General features: G+C 51.5%; 1 protein-coding gene across 3 annotated transcripts in view; it reads right to left on the reverse strand.

The window, feature by feature from the left end:
- The window catches only part of LOC136022978 (protein CEPU-1), a 327,726-nt gene that overhangs the window by 127,617 nt on the left and 183,530 nt on the right, over window positions 1-16,579 (reverse strand). For 2 of the 3 annotated variants that reach the window (XM_065696959.1, XM_065696957.1), the window contains exon 1: window positions 6,221-6,409. In XM_065696959.1, coding sequence (XP_065553031.1) covers window positions 6,221-6,387 — 167 coding nt within the window. In that variant the 5' untranslated portion in view covers window positions 6,388-6,409. Of the gene's footprint in view, window positions 1-6,220; window positions 6,410-16,579 lie in introns of those variants that run through there. The other variant, XM_065696958.1, reaches the window with a different exon arrangement.

The raw sequence follows: 16,579 nt of genomic DNA on the forward strand, positions 1-16,579 counted from the left end.
GCAAGACTAAAACACCATCTTCCCACCTCATCCACAGTCCATTACACTTAGGAAAAAGACTTGTAGTGACATTAATGAGCACTGGATCAACCCCTTTGTTGGCGTAAATCTCCTTCTAGCATTGGGGGGATTGCATTTTCCCATTTGCTTGTTTGTTAGGCTCTGTATTCTCATTACAATATCTATTAGGTCCTTCTGTCACTGATGTGGTCATTGATAAGGGCTTCGTGATATTCCCCTTTTCCTCCTGGAGGAAAATAAGGATGGCTGAGCTCAAACCGGCAGGTTTAGGTAGGTCTGGAGGAGGAAAGAACAACTCCACTCAGCCAAGATGGGATTTTACCAACACCACAAGCTGGAGTAACTCCAGTGAAGCCACCAGAAGAGGCAATGATTTAGGCAAGCTGAAGATGACCCAAATCCCAACCCACCTCTTGTTACGATCTCCATAGAGCTGCCATTCATAATGTACAATGCCAAGCAATGGTATGCTCCTTGCCCAAAGCCCTCTGCTAAGGCAGAGCAGGGCACTACAGAGAGCATCAGGATGGCCAAGACCTAGGGATGAGGCTGGTTGCCAGCCCATGGACTCTCACCCGCAAGTCTGAGGCTTAGGTTAGCTGATGGCCATGATGAGAGGAGCTTCTCAGCTGAGTCTGGGACTGTGAGTAGTACCATAGTTGGGAGTGACACTGCTTTTGCTGGTCCCAATCCCTAATTTTGCTTTGGTTCTTACCAAATTTTGCTTTGGTTCTTACCTAATGAGCATTACCCACCAAGCAGCTCTCCAGTACCACAACCATACCCCATATAGCCCTGCAATGACACCTCCAACTAAGAAACGCTCACACCAGCCTCTCCAAACCCTAGGCTGGAGGAAGACGCAGGTGGATATCTGTGGTGCCCTCCAAGAGGATGCTCTTCGCATTTTCCTTAAGGAATGATGCATCCTGCCACAAAAGGACAGCAACGCAAGCAGATGACTCACAGAGGCAGAGAAAGGAAGCGTTGCAACTGCTGCACACGAATAGACACGAATAGTTCAGAGGACTCAGGAGGCTGCCTAACGTCACATGAGGAGTCACAACAGGGCTGAGAACCCAACCTCCGTTTCATAACCATGGCTTAATGAGTAGAAATGCCACCCCAGCAACACTCCACTGGCCAGATGTCACCTCTAAGGATGCTCTGCCTTCCCTTCTTCTCCCCCAAGCTCTTCCCATCCCAAAGGAGCAGGGTACAAGTGTGTATGACTTAAATCTGTCCAGAGCTGGTAGACTGGAGATGATTAACCCTATGGTGGAGATGACACTCCCCTAGGAGACGCCAGCCCAGACAGCTCCAGTGAGCTAGAGGCAGCAGCTCTACCAGGAGAGCTATAAAGGGAAACCCTCCTCTGGAGCAGCAATCAGGAGCTTGTCTCATCTCAAATGGAAATTGCACTGGGAAGAAAAAAAAAAAAAAAAAGAAGAAATAAAACATAATCCATGCATATGACAATTTTTTCCCCCACTTTAAGCTGATTCCATCTCCGAGATGGGAGAGAGGTGCCGGAGATTCGCTGACATGTCGCTTGAGCAATAAACTCCTCGTTCTAAAACATGCCATCGCAAGCAAAGAGACAAACAGCCCCCAGCAGCACACATGGGCACTGCTCAGGGCTTCTGATGAGCTCCAGGGATGTGGAAAGAAAAGCCTGGCCAGAAAGGAGGACCCAGCAACGATGGGAAGAACAGAGAGGCAGGGGTGAAGTCCTAATCCTCACTCCTGCTCACATTTGCCCTGATTTATAGCATCCCAGTCTGGTTTGGGTTGGAAGGGACCTTAAGGCTCATCCAGTTCCACGGGCAGGGACACCTTCCACTAGAGCAGGTTGCTCCAAGCCCCATCCGACCTGGTCTTGAATGCTTTTCCTGAGTAAAGGCATAGATGCTAAACACACTCTGCTCCTTCTTCACCTTTATACAGAAAGGGTCACCACAGCCCCGATTTTATTCCCTAACCCTTCAGGAACAAAAGGAGAAGGCGAGCATGCTGGATACTGAAGGAGCAAGGAGAACAAACTTAGGCTGCTAATATGAGTGGCAGCTTAGCTCCATCCTCACCCCATGCCTGCAGGGTCGTTGAGGGCTGCTCCCCATCAAGGCCAAGAGCTCAAAAGTCCTTCACTGCTTAGTAACAGAGAAAAGCAAAGTAATTGCACCTTGGCCTCCACAACCAAGCTATATTCCTTTAGTCCAGGCTTGGGAAAAGAGCAGGGAAGCAACCAGGAGCTTCATCTCTGCCAGTCAGCCCCCCAACATCATTCAGCCCTGAGGCTACAAGGGTGGCAAACACCACTTCCTCAGGGATAGAAAGCCTGGAGCAGGCTCTTCTGCCTTCTGTTTGCATTCACCAACTACAAATGCAGCTGCCCAAAACCTCAGTGGAGACTCAGCATGGCCCAAGCCCTCACAGGAGCAGTCCTGGGCATGGAGGGGGACATGCAGCCTCCCGCAGGCCCCAAGCAAAAGGAGCATCACACTGTTATCTGTCAGAAACCAGCCCCGTTCTTCAGATTACACATTAAGAACATGAAAAGGCAAATTCCCATGGATAAAGGTGCAGGATAAAGTCACGGAAAACAGACCTATTGCTGAGAAATGCTCTTTTCTGCTTCACAAACAAGCATATTTTGCTTGTGTCCATCAAACACACATGCTTGAGTTTGGTTTGTTTCATGGCCAACTTATCATTTCTCCTAAATTATACCAAGAGCACAACAGGGGCAAAACCAATTGGCAAAAGAGGCTGAGGTAAAGCACGGCAGGTCTCAGTGGCAAAATGCCTTTTAAAAGCCCGAGTGGAAACCATGGGCAACATCAGGGTTAAAAGAAAACCAGCTTGGACTCATGTAAAACTCAGATTTGACTTGTAGAGCTAAAATCAAAGGGGGCATAAATAAAGGCATCACATCGCTCTATCACGACAAGCAGAGGGGATGAACAGAAGAGCTTGAGAAAGAAACAGCTCTCACCCTACAGCCAGATCCACTCTCCATCTGCCTGGGACACCACTGGATTTGGGGGATATCACGCAACGTGCTGATGGGATCATCAGAGCATCACTGTGGGAAGCTCTGAGTGATGCCAATTAAAGTGGCATCATAATCAAGCTGCTTGTTTTGGTGCTGAGAGAACTGCCCCAGAGGTCTCTGCAGCGCCTGGACTCAGATCAAGCACTGGATGGATGCTCAGGATAGGGTTTCTCCAGCGTGGACTGTTTGCTACTGGTAAAGGCAGATGCTGAACACAGTGGGAGAGGACACAAACAGCCTCATCCTTATGATGTGGCTTTATAAGATCCAGCAAGACAACCACCTCTGACCTTTGCACACACACAAGCTCTTGATGTAACCCCAAATAGAGCAGCCCCAGCTCAAGGACCTTCACATCCATCGGTAAAAGCACCAAGCTCTTGGACCCACAAACCCTCTTCCTATTCCTGCAGGTTTTGCTGCATTCAGGAATAAATCCTGCCCCTCCTATCCCAGCAGGTAGCTCTATCCCAGGGTCTAAACCTAGATTTAACACACCCATCTAAAACGCTGGTGCTGAAGCAAGACATATAACATCCCCTCTAACAGATACGGCAAGATGGAAGGAAATACTTGAGCATCTCTAATGACTCTGGTCCTAAACTGACTCCTAATGGCGGATTTATGGTAACTGGGTTTGCATGGAGCAAAGCCTGCACCCTGTAATGGGAAAGCCTCCTCACAGCCTTCAATCCAGCATCTTTTTCACGTGCTGAATTAGCTCTGCTTAGAAAGGTGGTGAGGATGGAGCTGAAAGGAATCCCCTTAGCATGGCAAGCTCAGGGTCCTCCATGCCACACCACCCCATGTATAATAACCCATCTCCTATAGACAAACCCGCTCCCTCAATGGAGAAAGGGCTCCTGAGCACTTCAGAGAAGCAGCAACTTCTGCTGCTGAGTTTTCAGCTTATTTTCCCTTTTGTTGGCTCTGAAAACCTAAAAAGGGACCTCTAGAAACATCTCCTCCCTTCCAAATCCTTGGCTGCGACTCCCCGTCCTCCCACCTCGCATGGAAATGACTGGGAAAAGAGGAAATCCTACTTTTTAACCACCTCCCATGCACCCTTCTCTGTCTGCCATCCTTACAGGGCTGGGGAGAAGGACCAGAAGCAGTGGTGGAGCCACCGAATCCTTTGTGAGCAGCATTGCTATTCCAAACAAGTTAACTCCACACCACAGATCGATGGATACGCTGGGCTGGGGGGGGAGAGATTCACGCTTCCTTAATTTCCTCCCTCTGGAAATGGGTGGTTTTCCCATGCTTTTGGCTCCTGCCACAACGCAGCACGGCTGCAGGGATCAGGACCTACGAGGGATGCAGCAGTGGACCATCACCTGCCACACTAATCCCTCCCATCTCAAACCAGAAGGAAACCACCTTAAAACACCAGTGCAAAACACAGTCTCCCAGCTACTAAACCAGCGCTCCAAGTTGGCAGCAGCAGCAGCAAGGCACTGACTGCCTGCTCTAGGGTCAGGACAGCAGGAATATCATGTGCACAGTGGGAATATCATCCGCACAGACTGTGCACCCCAAAGCCCACATGCCCACATCCTGAGGCACACTTGGAACGACGAGGTGCCTGCATAGGGACACGGGCATTCTGTGCCACCATCCCAGCCGCACTGGGATGTGCATAGGGTGATGACAAGCTGCTGCCTTCCCTCCCCGGCACAGGATTTGTCCCTCTTCCCACCAGGCCTCTCCAACAGAAGAACATCCCTCCTGCTGACTCACACCAGCTTGTCTTTGTTCTCCACCAGCACTAGGTGAGCACCCAGAGCCTGCACTGGGCAAGCACCAGTATGATGTGTGCTGGACGCCCTTTGCCGAACCCCACTACCAGAGCAATTCGTTTCCTTCCAGTAAGTTTGCACAGCACCCGTGTTCATACCACCCTGCTGCTGCCATCTTCCTATGTGTTTTGCTGCCCAGACCCCAAATATCCCCAAAATCCTCCCTTTTTGATACCCCCATGGCAATATCTGTAGGATTTTTGGCGCTTGGGAGAGCTTTACACTTCAAGCAAGGAAAGGAGCTACTTAGTACTTAAGCCAAGCTCAGTGATGCAAATTAGCGAGCCACTTCATCCTCCACCCTTTGCCACCCATTTTCCAGCCTCTTCACCCAGACACAACACAAGACAAAACCAGAGGAATGGCCATAACACAGCTCATTCCTTCCCGGGAACACGCAAAGGGCTTGGGAAGGGCTAAGAGGTTCGGTAGCCAAGAGCTGAGTTTAAGGCTTCCCACTATTCCAAAACAGACCTGTCTGGAATTCTTCCACTCGCTGGCATCAAGCCGGAGTGCGGCTTTCAGTGCTCACACCCAGCTGGCCCCGCAGATGTTGGTGTCACCAATGCAACGCACGGAGCAAAGTCACTCGCTCCCGAGCACGCTGGAGCCGCAAGCGCCGCTTCCCAGCGCTGCAATTACAACCTGCCTTTGCCTTTTTAATATCCCTATCAAACATCCTCTGGGATGACTGCGCCCATCTGCTGCGAGGACAGGGATGGGGATCCGGGTAGAAGACACCGCAGAAGTTACGCTGATTAAAATCACAGTCTCCTTATCACCCCTCGTATTGCTGCTGCAGGCAACAGGACCCCGGTGCAATGCTCAGCCCCCACATTTCCATTTATCACAAAGAGTTAATCTGACAGGGAGCAGCAGCCCATGGAATAAGGAGGGTTTAAAGAAGCGCAGCCCCATCCTGCACTCCCTCATCGCACCAGGTCTGGGTACAATCCCACTGCAAGGGGGGGGGGGGGGGTCAACAACTGCTTTCCATTGACTGGGTTGCTTTGACACACATGAAGGAGCAGAGGGGGGTTTACCCCCACCGAACGCAGCCCAAGTGCCCAAGCCATGCCTACAGACAGCAGGAGACCAAGGAGGAATCACACTCCCTTGTTTTCATCCCCAGTAACTTTCCAGAGACAACTCAGGGCGGGGGGGGGGCTAAGCCAAACCCCATCCCTTGGCATCCACAGCTCCTTCTCGCTTGCTGCGGCACCAACAACGCATCCCCCATGGGGAAACTGAGTCACATTCCCGAAGGCACCGTCTGCCTCCCCGGTTCACGAGCCCCCCCCCCGCCCCTTCCAGCCCCCCAAGGCATCAATGCAGGTGCTCCTACCTGAGCGTGGCGCTCTCCCCTTGCCGCACTGTCACGTTGTCCATGGCTTTGGGGAAGGTGGCATCTCCGCTGCGCACGGGCACTCCTGCGGGCACAAGGAAGAGCAGCCTGAGACAGAGGACGACTAGGCACCTCCAGGGCAGGGCTAAGCACCCACCGACCCCCATCCTGGGCAGCAGGGACTTTTCCAACAGGCAGAAAACACACCCGACAAGGCCACCGGGAGCGAAAAGAGAAGGTGGAGGGGGGGGGGAGAGAGGAGGGACGGGGTGCGTGTGTGTGGGGAAGGAGGGGAGCAAAACCACCGGGGCTGAGCGATGAGGAGCTCCACGGAGATCAGGAGAGCCCCCGGCAAGGCAGGATGCGAGCGCTGAGCCTGCCGAGCGGCATCCGGAGGGAGTCCCCAGTATCCTTGGGTGAGGGAGGAGGACGGGAGGGCCGGAGGGGAGGAGGAAGAGGAGGAGGAGAAGTGGCAAAGGTGCTGGACGCTGGGCGAGCCGGCTCTTCCCGGGAAGCAGTCCGCGGCTCACTTGGATGAGGAGGAAGCACGGGCGGGAGCCGCCCGGCTGCGCCCCGCTCCCGCACTCTTATCCCGAGCCCGCAGCGCGGAGCGGGGGCAGTCCAAGGGGAAAAAAAAAACAGCTAAAAAAACCCCAAAACACCAAAACACGCCCGGAGAGAGCGAGCCAACGGGTCCAGACACAAGAAGGCAGAAGCGGGCAAAGGCAGCCCGGCAGTTCCTCTCCCCTAGCCCCGCTGCCGGGTCCCAAAGGTGCGCTGGTCCGGGAGGGATGCAAACGCAGGATGCAGGACACAGGACGGGTGCAGGATAAGGGGTGTCAGGATGGCGGAGCCCCCCCCGGGTGTCCTCAGCGGCGGGGCCGCGGCGGCGGCAGTATCCCGGCCCGGGCGGGCGGCAGCATCCCCGGGCGCGCAGGCGGACTGCCCGCGGTTGTCATGGCAGCGGCTCCATCCCTGACCGGCGATCGGGCTCCCGCACACCCCGGTAACACCCGCACGAACACACACACAGAGCGAGGCGGGCGGAGCGCGCTTCACCCGCCAGCCTTTAACCCCCGCCGCACCGCGCTACACAGGGACCCCTTTCCCCCCTTCCTTTCACTCTTACCTGCACCAAGCACCTCTAACATCGCCCTCCTCTGCCCCTGCACCATCCCCGCCCTGTGCAGGAGGGGAAACTGAGGCACGGGGCAATTCCCCCCCCCCCCCTTAAAGTCAGGCAGGAGATGCCCTCCTGGTTCTCTGCACCTCCCAAACACACAGCATGAGCTTTAAGTGGCAAATTCCTCCCCAGCCACAAGCACGGTCCCCGCGTACTTTTTATGGGCTCATAATTTAACAAACAGCACATTTGCTTATGCCTGGTAGTTCCTCCTTCCCTCCGCTAGTGGCTAAAACACGTTAATATTGCCAGGCACAGTTTCCTGCTGGAAAAAGGTGCCTGGGAGCCATCCTCAGAGCACTAAGTCCCAAAGCAAACACACAGCCAGGAGCTAAGTGGCGGCTTTCGGGGTGCTGCACTCGTGGAATCCCCCCCTGAGCCCCATGTTAAGGGAAGCCAGAAGCCAGACCTCCTCCTCCTCCATCCACTGTTCCCAATGTCTTCCCTGCAACACGGGACCTTATCCAAAGTCCTCCCTCCATTCCCCACCGTGCACTCGGCAGCTATTACACTGCACCAATTATTCCTCGTTTTACAACTCGCTGCCAACCTGAGCAGGGTTCCAAGTGGTGACCTAGATGTGAAAGGATCCATAGCCCGTTACTAATCCCTGGAGTCTCCGAATTCCCTGTAAACTACTGCTTAATTCACTAACTGTGCTATTTAATCTCTACAACATTATGAGCTGCGCCGGGCCGAGGAAACACTCAGTCAAATAAAGCTTTATTACTATTGTGCGTGCTGATAGGTCATAGGAGAAGGGGATTGCTTTGCAAGTCTCTGCTTCTTCCTTGTCTAAAGGATTTCTGCTCCTTGAATTTAGTGCTGGTTTCCCCAGAGGGCACAGCAGCTTTCCCACCTCATGGCACGAAGAGTTCAATCTCTGCAGCTCACTTTGGCTGGGCTAATAGCAGAAGGGTAAGCCCCTGCCTTGAGCAGCTCCTTTGGGCTCACAGATTACATGGGAGAGATCTCTGAAACCTCAGTTCAAAAAGCAAGATCAGTGGTAGAGTGGTATGGCTTGCACAGGATTGTGGCATTGCATAGACACTGCTTTTGGTGGTACTGCAGCATCCAAGCACCCCAGGCAGGATGGGGACCCTGCTCTTCTACCTCCTCACTGCTGGACCAACAGGCCATCACCACTCAAGAGGCTGTTCTCTTTGTGAGGCTGCAGCTCAGGATGGGCAGGGACCATCTCCTGTGCCAGCAAAACCCATGGGATTCCAACAACCAGAGCCAGTTAACTATTCATTCTGGGCCATCATTGCAAGGAACACCTTAAACCATTCAAGGAAGCACCTGCCTGCACTGAAAGCATGAGAGGTTGGGGCAGAATGTGACCTGGTGAGTGGCTTCAGTCCTTGGAAAGGCTGATTTTAGCCCACTGTTAGGAGCTCATGAGGTTGTGTGATAAACCCCAAGGAGTTTAAACCCAGTATCATTGGCTCCTGCATACTAAAGCCCAGCAGAATCCTTGGTCTGTCTCCCCCTCTCTTGCATACATACAATGTACATATAAATCAGGCTGTCACAGCTCGTCTCTTTCCTGACAGCTGTAATTGCTTCAGACTATAAAAATATCTATAGACAATAAACACAAGGCACGAAAACAGCAAAGAGAAAAGCAAATCAAGGTTCCTTTAAATAATTCAGTTGCTCCAGCAGCAGAGGAGCCAGCAACTGAGTCCAGCTGTGAAGGTTCGGCAGCAAGAGAAAGAGAGCTTTGTAGCCTCCTCTGGGGATGAGGGAGTCTTTATTCCTTCGCTGGGTTTTGACCGCAGCAGCCGAAGTGTCGAGCTCAGCCACTTGCAAAGCAGCACCAACCCAAGCACGAAATGCAGCTTCTTGCTTTCAGCTCCTTCCCTTTCTTCCTACTTAGATAAAAGTATTTCTTCTTTTTGCTCTTTCTCAGTGCGAGCAACAGGCAGGAGATGAGAAGCAGCGAAGCACAGGCACGCTTTAGCTGTATACTCATCTCCGTATCCGTCTCCTTCATTCCAGCAAGGCTAAAGGCCCCCCTCTCCTGGCAGAGACCACAAACAGGGCAGCAGAAGCAGAGTGAGCCAGGGATGGAGCTGCTCGGTGGGAAGAGCAGCAGCAGTAGGATGCGTGGAGGAAGGGAAAGGATTTTCCCTGGGGAGAAGGCAACTGGAAGGATGCTGACACCACAGAGACGGATGGGGTTAGAAGAAGCAACAGCCTGTGCATAGAGATAGAGCATCTCTATCACAGCTGGGGTAGAATGGGGAGGGGAGTCTCGAGAGAGTAAATCAATCCCAAAAACTCCCTCCTATTGAAGAACCATGGTATTTGGCTTCCCACAGATGCTAAGGGACACCAGAAGGACTGCACAGCCTGGGAGCCTTTGGGCAAACACTGCCCCAACCTCAGGCTTTTTGAGCAAAACCAAGCCTAAGCTTCTAATCTAGAGATGTGAGTGGTCCCAAAGGCTGATAACCAGATGCAAAACCACAGCTCAGGTCCCTTATCAAGTTAAACACCACTTTCTGCTGCTTTCTCAGACATATCCAGCATCTCTTATGCTTGCAGGGCTCCCATACATCCTGTGCATATACACCTGCAAACATCTACATAGCCGATACCAACCTGCCCACAGCGAAAGGTTTCATTGCTAAAGACACTCCTTTCGAGCAGGCCATAGCAAGGCAATTTGTACAACCAGATTTTCCCTTTTAATTCCCTTTTTTTCCTTTCCAGGAAGCTGAGAGATGACAATCTCTAACCCCAAAGCCGAAATTGAATCTGAAATGGCCAAATATGAGCAGAAACATAATTCAGGCTCACTCCTTCAGAATAAAAGCATTCCTGCTATCACATATCCTGCTATTCCTTATTGTCCAAGAAGCTCAGAGTGGTGAAAGTGCTTAGTTTTCTCTGGTTTCAGTCAGGTGAATGAGCCTGGGGCAGCTTTTCCTGACTAACTACTGAGCCCTCAATGTCTACACCCATTCAGTGCAGACACAAAGGACGGGCTGGTCACACTGACTCATTTATCCCTTCATTAATGGTGGCCCCAATTAAGAAACAATGGTTGAGAGCTTTTACTTGGCTGGAGCCATTTGGAGCCCCTCAGGCCCCAAAGGCATTCCGGTGCTGGGCTGGAGAAACTGGGCTGCTTTTAGGCCAGTTTTCTGAATTCAAGCATCCTCATGGGCACTCAGCCCTCAATCCTTGCACTGGAGGAAGTGGGGGCTACCAGCACCCTCTTCACAGTGTTTAAAGGGCAGTCTTATTAATCCCTGCTAAAGATGTTGTTAATGTTTAACTGGCATTTCTATAAACTTACAGTAACTGTCCTATTAAATGAGAATAGAGTGGGCTTTGGGGAGCCTTCTCGAAAGCCATGCTGGGATCTGCTGCACCAGGTAAAAAGGAACACTTAGCCCTTTAAAACAAGCACTGGGATTGGCATCTTCCAGTGCAAGTTAACTCCTGCCCTGAGCTGAGCTGGAGGAGCAGCCACCCTGCAAAAGGCTGCAAAAGCCTGTCCCAAGCTGGTATTTTCAAAGCTAAAGCCAGAATAGGATCTACCTCCCTGCAACACCTCAAGAGGTAGCCTGAGGAAGAGGGAAACCCCATCACCAGCTGCCAAAATCCCACATATAGCACTGCCATCCTTACTACACACGGATACAGGGCAGCATCCCTGAGGATGCGCTGATGCTACAGGTGGGTCAGGCAGCACTGAAGCTTGGACACGAGCTCGCAGAGGGATGCACAGCCCAAGGCCTGCCTTTTCCTTTAGGAGTACTCCTTTCTATCACATCTCAGTCTTTAAGCCTTTTACAACAGCCCAGCCAACACATGTGCATTTATGAAAGGAAAAACTTTGTACATCCAGTCTTAATATTAAACATCCATACAGGGAGAGAAAGAAAATTAATGAGGAGATATTGAGCCACGCTGGCATGGGGAAAGTTATGAACTGGGATCGATCCTTGCTACAAATCAATATTGCTCTTCCACAAATCTGTTTCTTGTTGTGCTGCTGTGATGCACGCTGTTGTATTAACACCCTGAAAGACATCCTATACAGCAGCATTTGATCGGCATCAATCAGGTGCCAGAGCCAGCTGATGACAAGGGATAAAATCCTGCCATTAGCCATCTAATAGCATTTTATAAGCACATGACATTAACCCTGTGCTCCACAACTCAATCCACTTTATGTTTTAATACGAGGAACTGCACATTGGAAGAGTGAAAATGCTGAATAGGCTGAAAAAGCAAAGCCAACCATGTCCCGATTCCCACCATGGCCAGCACAGCAACCTTAAACATGACAACATGAGCTTCTCCCACCAGTTTGGGGGTATCTGTGGGTCCTGCTCTGGAAAAGCAGCTCCAAGAGTTGTTGTGCTATCTCCTTGGATAGCCCTAAACAAGACAAACCAAGCCAAGCCTTTCACAGCCCATCTGGATATCAACACACACATCCTAAACTCCAAGGAGAAGCAAGAAGGTCAATGTCAATGGCTGATACTGGTCCACCACCACAGTCATCCCCTTTCCACCTCATTTTGCCTAGCAAACCCTTTCTTACCAGAAAGCCATCCGGCCCAAGCAAAGCAGGCATCAGGAGAGGAGCAGATACCTTGATTTAAACCATGACAATCCATAAAAAGCAAATAGAAAGAACAGACCCCCTGACATCCCCCTTTTATACCACTGAACAAACCCAGTGAAGCCGCAGCCCACTGCTAGGTATTTGCTATCTTGGAAAACGAGACTCTCCTGCAGACACTGATCAACCTTTAGCTACAGCTGCCTTCGGACCTGCATCAAGCACCTTCAGCAACAAAGTGAGCTGCAAGGTTTGGTACCAACCCCCCCGACCAGCAAAACCCGAAAGGGAGCTTTTTTCCATGTACCTCACATCCAAACTCCTGCATCTTTGTGGGGCGCATCGTTTGCCAACCTCATTTCCTAAGGCACTGCAAAATCACAGAATAGTTTAGGTTGGAGGGATCTTAAAGCTCACCCAGTTCCAACCCCTGCCACGGGCAGGGACCCCTTCCACTAGAGCAGCTTGCTCCAAGCCCCTGTGTCCAACCTGGCCTTGAGCACTGCCAGGGATGGGGCAGCCACAGCTTCTCTGGGCACCCTGTGCCAGCGCCTCAGCACCCTCACAGGGAAGAGCTTCTTCTTATCTCCAGCCTGAACTTCCCCTGTTTCAGTTTGAGCCCATCACCCCTTGTCCTATCACACCAGTCCCTGATGCAGAGCCCCTCTCCAGCATCCTTGTAGCCCCCTTCAGACACTGGAAGCTGCTCTGAGGTCTCCACGCAGCTTCTCTTCTCCAGGCTGAGCAGCCCCAATGTTCTCAGCCTGTCTCCATACGGGAGGTGCTCCAGCCCCTGCTCACCCTCGTGGTCTCCTCTGGACTTGCTCCAACAGCTCCACATCCTCCTTATGTTGGGGACACCAGAACTGCACACAGTGCTGCAAATGGGGTCTCACAACCGTCACTCGAGTGCTCCTCATGCTGCCTGATCACTTGTAGCTTTGCTGCTGGGCCTCTGCCCCTCGCGGCGCTCTGCATCCAAGAATAATATTAATAATAGTCCTGCCATTAAGCAGGATGCTTGGTTGGAATCAGGAGATTCTGAGCAATGAGCTCATAAATTTAATTCCCGGGGTACCATCCTTGAGCGGTACCAGGCACAGTCGCCTCTGAATGCTGGGAAATGAGCATAATTACATGGAGATCGACAAGGCACAAATGCCAAGAATTCTGTTAACCTTTAATACTGCAAAAAAACTCTCCCCTTGTAATTATCTCTTTCCTTTGTCTTAAATGTTACTGATGAATATTTAGTGGGATAAGCAAATAAAAGGAGGCTGAGGGGCGCGAGGAAGCGCACAGTCAGTCTGCAAACCTCAGGGCATCACTGTGGGGCGGGTTGGGACCCAAGGTCACAAAACCTGCCACATGGGGCAATGACATCCCCATGGTGACACGCAGTTACCAAAATCCAACCGAATCACACAAGTTACCCCCAAATCCACATTAACCTACCAATACACCTTCACTCACATCCGCGGTACAGCATGGAGGGATGCCATGGTCCTCAACAGGATGCTGTGAGGTGTCCTTTCCCCCAGCTGAACTTCGGCTTGGAATAAAACTTCCTGGCTACAAAACACATCACCTTTCAAACGTATCCTCCCTAGGGCTGCAAATGGCACTGCCCTCTTGCTGCACATCGAGTCTGATGGGAAGAAGATTTTCTCCCGGCGTGAACTGCATTAATATCTGTCAGCACTGTGGCATTTCTGCCTATAATGATGAAAAATATGTGCAGAGGATGCGGGGTGCTCTCAGCATCCCCTCCCTCCCCATGAACTGAAATTAGAAGCAGCTGCTCCTGCTCCCGTCCTTCCTACAACCCCATGGAATTCTCCCTGGAAGCTTATTATTTGGGAGATAGCATGGAGCTAGCGGAGCCTCATGACCTATCCACGTTCAAGATGTGCCTGGCTGCAGATGGGGGCTCAGCTCTCCCCTCCCTTGAGCTGGAGACCAGTGTAAAGGTCACTCTCCTCTTTTAATGTCGCGTCAGACCAACTGCTGCGTGAACAAGGGAAGGGAAAAGGCACTTCTCCTCCTGCCGCATGGAGAAAAGCCAGCTCCACCTCAGGAGGAGTGTGCCAGCACAAGGAGGTCAGGCTATAACAACCTGCAACACCAAATGCTTTCAGACCACTGTCCAGGAGCCATAGGAGAGGTTGAAGGAGCATCCTCCTGGCTTTGATGATGCTGTGTTTAACTGCATCCCAACCAGCACAGCCCCGCTGCTTGGGATGAAGGAGAAGGCAGAGAATGGGGATGGAGGAGGCACAGAATGGGGATGGAGAAGGCAGAAAATGGGGATGGAAGAGGGGGATGCAGGATACCTGCCCCAGAAATGCTGGAGGCATTCGTGTGCCTTCAACTGGTGTGTGCTTTCTAGGCTCCTAGCTGCTTTTATGCCTCTTTCAAAGGTTATAAAAGCTGTCTTTATATCCCAATAAAAGCATATAAAAACAACCTTCTTTGCAGTTCAATAAACGCGGTTAAGTCTTCTCCTCATTAAGACTTTTTGCCTCAGGGCCATAGGCATGTGTGGGCTGCTGCAGGGCATGAAAGAGGAGGGGGCTTCAGGCAATGAATCCCAAAGCAGGAGACAGCAGAGCATCCCAAGGGAGAGAGACCGAGAGGCCAAGCAGAAATGGGCATCATGACCTGAAAGTCACAGTCCAAGCCATGGACTGTATACACAAAGGGTGAGCAGTTTCCTAGCAGGGTTTTGCCTCCCCTAGTAAAGCCCCTTTGAATGCCCTTGATGATAAAGTGCATCCTGGTCAGCATCCTTCCATGAACTAGCTCGCAAGCCATCTAGGACCATGAGTGTCAAGGGACCACTCTCTGGCAACCCCCTGCTCCTTGCAACATCCATTTATACCTTGGGGACTATGGGTCAGGAAGTGTCTCTCTAAAAGCAGCAGTTCCACATGGAACATGACAGGACCACAGCCTCCAGACACAGCTCTGCTTATTATTTGTGCCATGGCTTGCAATCAGTCTTCCTCAAAAGCCCCCCTTTCCTTGGAAGAGGATCTAAACCCATCCAACAGCCTCTCTGGGCACTAAACCAAGGAGGTCTATTCTTTTTGGTGACAGCCTGTTCTACAAGGTGAACACAACTCATATGAATCAACCCAGCCTGAATTTTCATCCATCATCCCCCAGCGCCACCAACATGAAGGGCAGGATACAGAGCAAAGGAGCATGTTATCACTGGTGATCTATTAATGACCAGGAGGCTGCAGGGCAGTAAGCTTATGGTTGATGCCAGAGGAAGAGGAGCAGGGAAGATGTGAGGCCATAAAGTGTGCCTGGTGTGAGCAGCTATGGGGAGTCCAGATTGAAGCCCAGCACCAAGGCAGTGGGAGCCTTTCCAGTCTGTGCCATCACTTAATTCATCCCCTCCATATCCCTCTACATGTGCCATGGGATGGGGACCAGTGCAGTCTCTTTACCAAGAGGCTCCTTGTCCACACACCCTCATTCCACACCCCAGCATTGAAGCTCAGCCCTCCCTACCACTGCCAACTAATTAATCCCAGCTAATTGCCATTACCAGGCTCCTGTTTGAAAGGAGAAAGATGAGGGCAAAGGGAAGGTGAGTTTTTTTCCATAGGGAATCCAGAAGTGTTTACAGTCCCTGGGCCGAGAAAATCCATACTCATCTTGGCTCCAGTAGACACAGCCCCCCCCCCACTCCTATTAGCAATTCCCAATCATCTTTTATTAGGCCTGCATTGATTTGCTGCTCATTCCAGGAGGAATAAAGGCCTAAGAGCCTCAAGTCTGGAATCCAGGCTTGGAGCCAGTGGGGAGACAAGGGCTGGGATGCTGACATGAGTCCAGAAGGAGAGCAGAAGCTTTGCCATTTCCAAACAGCCTTGAACATCCCACTGGGTCTTTTCCATATGGAAGAGGGACCAAGGGCCTGAGAGCTCCTCTGGATCTTTATTTAGGGAGCTCATTCTGATCTCAAAGGTGAACTTTGTCCTAGCAGGGATTTATGGAGCCTTGTCCCTGCTGGGAGAAGTCAAACTGATCCCACATTCCGAATCCCAGCCTTGCAACTCAGTTGCTATCCCCTGGGAGAAAGAGGCTCCTAACACTACGCTTCTGTTTCCAAGCCAACATTTCCAAGTAGCTTCTGAAACACAGATTCTGTTAGGAATCATCTGAATATTGTGTTAGGATAATGCCACAACACCAGCGCACACATTAGCACACACACACCACCCAGCAAAGAGTGTTGGAATAGCAAAACAAAGTGACTTTGCAGGGTCTTGGAGGGGTTTTTCCCTCCCCCTCCTGGCAAAGGCATGAAATTATCAGTTTCCAACTGTTTGCTTTTCCACACATGTCCCTGCTGTCACCAAACCTGTCACACTCCGTGTCCTCACATAACCCAAGATGTGCACGGGTATCAAAGGACCTCACAGCCTCAGGGGAGGAGATCCCAGGGCCAGCAGGGAAGAAGCAAGGAGGATGGAAGCAATATGAGACCTGTAGAGGAGATGGTGGGAGATACAAACCTTTGGGTGGCTGAGCTTCAGGTATACCCCCCTCTGCATCCATCAGCACCAAAGGT

This window comes from Lathamus discolor, chromosome 17, assembly GCF_037157495.1.
Source record: "Lathamus discolor isolate bLatDis1 chromosome 17, bLatDis1.hap1, whole genome shotgun sequence".
Lineage (NCBI taxonomy): Eukaryota > Metazoa > Chordata > Aves > Psittaciformes > Psittacidae > Lathamus > Lathamus discolor.